This window comes from Buceros rhinoceros, unplaced genomic scaffold, assembly GCF_000710305.1.
Source record: "Buceros rhinoceros silvestris isolate BGI_N320 unplaced genomic scaffold, ASM71030v1 scaffold10382, whole genome shotgun sequence".
Lineage (NCBI taxonomy): Eukaryota > Metazoa > Chordata > Aves > Bucerotiformes > Bucerotidae > Buceros > Buceros rhinoceros.
The window spans coordinates 31,955-39,197 of record NW_010398316.1 but is presented as its reverse complement, the minus strand read 5'-3'; the positions used below and the strand labels follow the sequence as shown (position 1 = coordinate 39,197).

The following is a 7,243-nucleotide window of genomic DNA, read 5'->3' as shown; positions in this document are numbered from 1 at the left end:
ATTTTCCCAATTATGCTGACCGCAGGGGAAGCTCACACTTCCCTTTCTGGAGGTGAGGGTTTTGTCTAGGACTGCTTCCTTTTTAATGGTAGGTGTGGGAACAACAGCCTTTGTACAATACATGATTTAATTGTCCCTTTGGTTTTGAGTTCTGTAAATTTGTGTTCTACAGATTTGAAGCCCATATAGGAAAGGCCTGATTCCTGGTTTTAATTCTGTTGCGAAATTGCTGCAGGTGTTAATTTTGTTATGTAACTTTTTACAGGTGCAGATTCACTCTACAGGAATAGTTTCAGCCTCAGTGATGAAAAGCTTAACTCTCCAACTCCATCTACTCCAAGCTTGCCATCTCCATCAGTAACTCCATGTAAAGGTACACTTAATTTTAACTGTTGGTGTTTCTGCCTAATTCTCAACTATATAGGCTTCTTTCTGTGAGCCATGATTCACATGCACGCATTGATTCTTCTTTTTTTTTAAAACCCCAAGTTTTACTGTTGAGTGCACTACAGATTCAAGTGTTATTGTCTTAACAGCAGCAATAACACACTGCATCTACACATCTTTGCAGGTGACCTCAACTCTTTCAGTTTTGAAACACCAAGCTAAAGAAAATTCAGTTTTTTGGTTGATGAGGAATTGTGGAACTACTTAGAATATATTAAGAATTAAGTTGTCTCACATCTTACTGAAGCAACTAAGTAGCTTGACATGCCCCATCTATATGCAGAAATAGTCTGAATGCAGAGGCGCAGTAGGTGACTCCTCCAAAGCCCCATGCTGGGTATTCAAGTTAACACAATTACTCAGATCCATACAGACCTTGCACTGCTGATACAACCCACGTACTAGTAATTCCTTCCTCCTTTATAGCTATGCTGTTTCAGAGTGACCCCTGTCTTGCAGCTGATGTAACTCCCCAGAAGCTTATTTCATCCAGGATAACTTAGATAAATACTGGAGTAGACATATCAACAAATGAACAATCATACATATGTGCTTGGTGCTTTCATTACAGCTAGTCTTCAGATGCATGCTCAAGAGCTTTTCATGCTTTCATGTCTTTTCTGCAATGACCTGTCACAGAAATCCAAGTTAAAAGCTTTCTTTCTAATTAGCATGATATGAGGGAGAAAATGAGTAATAGCTAATAAGAAGCAACAAAATAACAGTTCAGTTTGACAGAAAATGCTTGGCAAGGAATTACATGAAGGGTCAAGATGCTCTTCCTGATGCGAAGGCAGAAGAACAGAAAAGAAGTTGGAACTGGCTTGGGATAGACCACAGAAATGACAAAAGGAAGCCACTTGCTGTAAAACTAGACTGAATGGAACCAGTGGTGTCCTAAGAGTGGAAACTTAGGTGGATGTTTGAATCCAAATTTATAGTATATGGACCAAGATCAAAGGATGTGACCTCACAGCAAACAAGTGGTAGCGACATGATTTAAGAGGCTTAGACTTGGGTAGGACTGGGAGCTGACTGGGTGGGGGTTTGATTAGGGCCATGAATGCAATATCTGAATAGATGCAATAAGAGACTCCCACAGCAGCCAGGACATGGATTACTTGACATATAGCTTTTTTTCTGCATTTCAACCCTTGCTTTTTAAGGAAACTAAACAAAGATTTGCTTTGCTTCTGTCAAATGGAGAACTATAAAAACTAGAATTTTAATTGTCTCCCCTGTTTTCTAAGAATGCATTTGGACATTGCAGCAACCCTACTGAACCTGAAAATAATCCACAGCATGTTTGATATAAAAATTATCCGGGGGATTATGTGGTTCCAGTGTTCCTTCTGGCCAGAGAAATATGTAATTTCTAACTAGTATTGGCTCTTATTTTGCAGCAAAGCTTGGAGACACAAAAGAACTGGAAGACTTCATTGCTGATCTTGACAGGACACTAGCAAGTAAGTAGATTTTTATTAGTAGGATGCATCTCACTTGTTACTGTCAAAGAGTGATGAAAGCTACTATATGGGGGGTGGGTGTGGATGGGTTGGAGGGGTGGTAAGGGTTGCAATAATTTTATATAATGTGGCTTAATTTTAGCTTGCTAGTCCTATGGATCATTATGTGGGTAAGAAGGTAAAATAAGCCAGATTCTGGTCTTTGCCTGAATGTTCAAGACACGTGGTTCAGCTTGTGTGACAAAGGCTGTCCTCCAGTGAACCCCCTGTCCCCACCTCTGAGGCTGCTGCAATTCACCCTTCCTTGACAGTGTATAGATAAAGTAAACATCATTTTTAAATACTCAAAACTTGGCTAAAGTGGTGCTTTGTTTCTTCACCATAAAGCTAAGTACCTGGGGGAGTTACTGTAGGTGAGGGAAGCCTTTTTATTCTAGACTTTGCTTTATGGAAGAATTAAGGAACAAATATCTGTATCTGTGGACTGAGAATAAATGTCAAAATCCTGTTTGTCTTTATGAGGAATGGAATTTAGATCACTTTTTCTGTCACTATCTAGAAATTGAATTTTCTAGTTACAGCACTAGATTCTTCATTATGATTTTTAAAGGACACCCCCCCCCCCATTCCCAGCCACATCCTCTGCCTATTCTTTTTGCTTCTTCCTTACAGACATGATAGTGTGGGGTTTTTTATGGAACCAGACTAGAGCCCAGAACAAATTGTAGGACTAGACCTAAATAGCAGCATGAACAAAATCCCCCAATGAACTCTGAACTGACCATTTCTTGTATTAATTAGGTATTTTCCCTTCCCTGTAATTCCTGAAGCCTTGGCCATCTGCCTTGGACTTAAAACAGCTGCCCTATGGCCTTCCTGCTTCCCTGTTGTCTTACTTGTGTTTTAATCCTGGTTTCACTTCTCTTACTTAAAATATTTCTAGTTTCCTGACTTCTGTCATGGTTGTATACTTGAGCTAACTCCATCTTTACCCTGAAACCTAATTGACTGTTTTTTCTGAAACTTCTGAGTTTTTGAAGGTTAATGTAGAACAGCAAAACCTCAAACCAGCAAATATTTGCACTGCTGTACCTTGCACAGCCACATTGCAGCTAACTCTTACGGGACTGCCTATAATACATAGGTTTTGTTGTCCCTATGAGGGTGAGGTCAGGGATTGCCACCTGCCATGGTGGGTTTTGGGGTTTTGTTGGGTTTTTCTTGGGATTTATTTTTGTCCCAACTAAGCAAATCTAGTGATTTCAGCACATGTCTCATTTATACAATGTCACTTGCATGATAAGGTATCAGTGTAAGACATGAAAATTGTGAGCAAAAAGTCCAACTCCCATCTGATATTTATCATCACAGTTTTGAGGAGTTGATTTTTATGCTTGGGGTTACACGGAACTCCACACAGCTGTCTTTTCAAGCCTAATGCACTCATTTGAACAGTAATTGCCTTGAATTTTTACACCCTAACATTTTCGCTCTCATCTTAATTAGAAAAAATATTTTTGGCCTGTCAGGCAGCCTAGCAAGCTGGGCACAGATTGGGTGTCTGATATGTCAACAACATGCTATTTTATTTCATATAGAACTTAATGATCTTGCTTGTTTTGTATTTCCAGGTATGTGAAATGAGTATCTGGCATTGTGCCTGCCTGTGAATGTCATCTGAAGGATAAGTGACATCACTGAGAACTGCTGCCCTTGTCTGATAACTTTGCCACCCAATATTCTCACCTTCTGAATTTAACCTTTGTAAACTCCTACAAGTATTTAACTGGCAACATCATTTTCTTTATTTTGCAGCAAATGGAATAAGATAACTTAAGTGTTACAGCTGCATTTAGCTTTAAAATATAGCTTGGGTTTTAATTTAAAGTTGCTTTAATGAAAATATATTTGTAATTTTATATAGTGAGAACTTTTAATGCCTTTTTCCATTATAATATATTTTTGTATGCAAATAAACTCTGAACTGGAATCCAGATGTCTGAAATCTTCGTGTGAACATTACGAAACATAAGTACCAGTTAAGCTCTTAGTGAAAACATCAAGCTTTAAAACATTGATAAGGGGGTTAGGCAAAATGTGTTATGCTGGCTTCGTGTGGAACTTTAAGCAATTTGAAAAGAAAAATGTAAATAAGAGAATTTTATACGATGTAAAATTAATAGAATCCAGAAAATAATAAAATTGGTCAAAGTGTTACTTCAGATTTGCTTTAATACAAATGGAATAACACTGACTTTAGAGATTTGAACAATAACACCTATCACAAGCCCCGTGTAAAAGGTACCTGTAAAATCATTCTCCATGAAGTACTAGCTGGGAGGTCAGACATTTAGGCCCATGGCTTTAAAGGCACCAAGAAAATGCATGTTTCTGGATGACCCTTGGGTCCAAAGCACTCTACCATTCTAAAAAGACTTCCTGGCCACCAGTGTTACACTGAGAGTGGAAGGTAAACTTGCATTTTTACAAGGAGCCCGATTCTTTCCATATGCATTAGGCACTGGAGATGCCATTATGTGAGCTCTCCTTGGGCTGCTGCAGGCGTTATGCTTGGCTCTCCTGCTGGAGCTGTTCACGTGTTTGCTCTCCAATGTGTTCAGACCAAGTGAGCTGGGCTTGTTCAAACTCCAGGTCTTTTTTTGACCAATGCAGGCCAGTGAGCAGTTGTATGAGTGGTTCAGATATTGTTCCCCCTTGGTCTGTTATCTCTGAGTGTGTCTGGAGAAGGATGTGGCTGTGCCTGTGGCACAGTTACCAACTGGCTGCTTAGGGACCTTAAAGGATGGATTTGGACCTGCCTGCTGCAGCTAGGGGAAAGTTCACTGTGTATTTGCTAACAGGAACACAATGAGGATGATGCAAATCCATCTCCCTGCTTTAGATTTCCTAAAAATTGACCAAAATGCCTGAGTCTTATTAAATACGGTATGATTTTACCAGTTTTATTCTTTGGTAAGAAAATGAAATTCTGAACCAAGTACTTCTTAATCTGTCTGAAACATTCTTGAGGTGAATGTGTATAGGATTTTTTTTTTCCGATGTCAGGCAGAAAGGCAGTATAAGATGGTGGAGCATTTTTCTGAAGAGGAATGACACCTTTCAATATTTCCTACAGCAGATTTGGGTGATAAATTGTGCCTTAGAATAGAAACAGGGTGAACTGATTTAGGAAGGTGACATTTCATGCTGCTGTGGGTTAACTATACAACCTGTGAAGGAAGGTGGAATGGCCCAAGTTTGAGACAGTGACATGGTACTATATGCTCTGGGACCTTCTTGGAGGCTACTGCACAACAGGAAGCCCATTTTGAGCAGCAAGGCAGGCTTGCTCTGGCAAAGCCAGAGCACTGTGAACATTCGCTGCTACTACGCTATAAACGACAAAGGAGAAAATCCTCCTTTTGGCTGCCTCTGTGAACCTGAGAGGGGAGCCTGGTCCGAAGGGATGTGTTGCTGTGCAAAGCCAGTGAGGGGAGTTCCCTTGGGTGGTGCAGGACTTGCTCTAACATGGAAAGGCACTTCTAGCCTTTCAGTAGGAGCTGAAGGAAGGGAAACCAGGACAATGGAGACAAGCTTTTTCTTTTCAAGAAGTGTCATTAGCTTAAGGCATGTTTTTAGAGTTCCTTGAATAGCAGCAGCAGTTTTGGGTGTTTTTCTGCATTTTAATGCTCTTTGGCAGGGTGAGCAATGGATTGGTGGTGAATGTTACCATCTTGAAGGCAGAATACCCCAACTAAGTGTGTGTTAAATAAGCCACGAGTTTCAGAGGAGGCCACCTGAAGCGATCATGAGGTGGCGGGAGATGGAGGAGCTGTTTGTTCCTCTGTTCCTGAGGTTGGATTCTTTGAGGCATTTGGCAACTTTCCCTCTGCATATTCAGTTGTTGCTCAATCCCGTTGAACACCCTGGGCCTGTAATCTGTAAAGGGAGACATCTAACTTCAAACACTGTGTGAAACCACCAAATGAGTACAGTTCTTTGGAATGGCAATACTCTGTCCTTACAGACACCCGATTTTGAAGATTTTTCCAGTATAAGCAAAGGTTTAAAGCAAGGCATGTTCCTCATTTTGTGTAATGTCAGCTGGGGATGGAATTGTGGATTAAGTCACCATCTGTTTGGTTTTTTTAATCTTATTTACTCACGAACAGGTGGAGACTTCTGCTTGCTTATACAGCAGTTCTGGAGATCATCAGCTGCAAAATCTGGGAGCATCTTCTGCAGAGCTGTTGATCTGAATTCCCTGCAGTTTATTATGCTCAGTTTTGAACATCTTGGTGTGTCTGAAGGAAGGCGCTAATGTAGATGTCATTTCACTGGAGTATGCTTATGACTTAAGTCCATCATCAAATTACGTATGGCACTGAAAAATGAATTGCTGGGAAAAGTTCCTGCAATACTCTGTCCCCAGTGAGCACTGCTGGAGGCTGCACTGCCCTTTTGGTCCAGCCTGACTTTTTAATCCCCTGTTTTGACCTCCCTCTCATGCTGAGATGCTGAATTTGGGTTCAGAAGGGGGTCTCAGCCCTGTTACGCTAATGTCATGCATCCAGAAAATGGAAACAGGGAGCTTAGACTAAGATGTATTGCTGCAGCTTGACCTGTGTAAGGTGAGGCGCAGCAATTATTTGCACATATGCTCTTCACCTACTGCAAATTCAAGGTTAAATGGATTAGTTTAAACCTCCATCTCTGAGGCTTGAGCTAATGTGTCTTATCTTGGGTTTGCTGTTGACTGTGTGTGTCCTCGGTGCCATCACCCAGGCTCACCTGATGTGTGGTAACTCATTAAGCTTGGTAACGTGCTCACTTTTCTGATCCCTTAACAGGGGAGAGAGAAGAGCCAAAGGAAGTTTTTGGTTTGTGGTTTGTTTTTTTTTTTTTTTTTTTTTTTTTTTTTTTTTTTTTTTTTTTTTTTCCCTGGCTGCATGTGTGTCTGTAGCCACTACTGATCCACTGGCAGTCAGGTGAGTTTTTGGGAGGGAGGAAGAAACTTGCGTTAGCAATGTCAGAGCTTGTTTTTAGGGAAAGGCTCAATCCCTGCCAGCTCCTGCAGCCCATTGTCCCCGTGCCTTCCCCCCTCCTTCATTACTGAGATTTGCTGTGCAGTACTGCTGGGTGTGGTACTGGTTTTCAGCACGGTTACCTAATGCAAAGGGTCAGAGAGGGGACGAAACCGTGTTCAGAGCTTCACAGATTCATTTAAGCCTTGATTTAGTAGTGGATACTTGCAAAGAGAAAGCCCACACAGGGTGCTTCTGCCTCCTGGGAAATATTTGTGTCTGCACACACAGATTTTTTTCAACCCG

At 41.0% G+C, this 7,243-nt stretch overlaps 1 protein-coding gene across 1 annotated transcript in view; it reads left to right on the top strand.

Annotated features, from left to right (window-relative positions):
• The window catches only part of LOC104488954 (regulator of cell cycle RGCC-like), a 4,158-nt gene extending 281 nt beyond the window's left edge, over positions 1–3,877 (top strand). The window contains exons 2-4 of the mRNA XM_010131062.1: positions 266–373; positions 1,851–1,913; positions 3,545–3,877. Coding sequence (XP_010129364.1) covers positions 266–373; positions 1,851–1,913; positions 3,545–3,552 — 179 coding nt within the window. The 3' untranslated portion in view covers positions 3,553–3,877. The remainder of the gene's footprint in view (positions 1–265; positions 374–1,850; positions 1,914–3,544) is intronic.
• Positions 3,878–7,243: the final 3,366 nt, after the last annotated feature.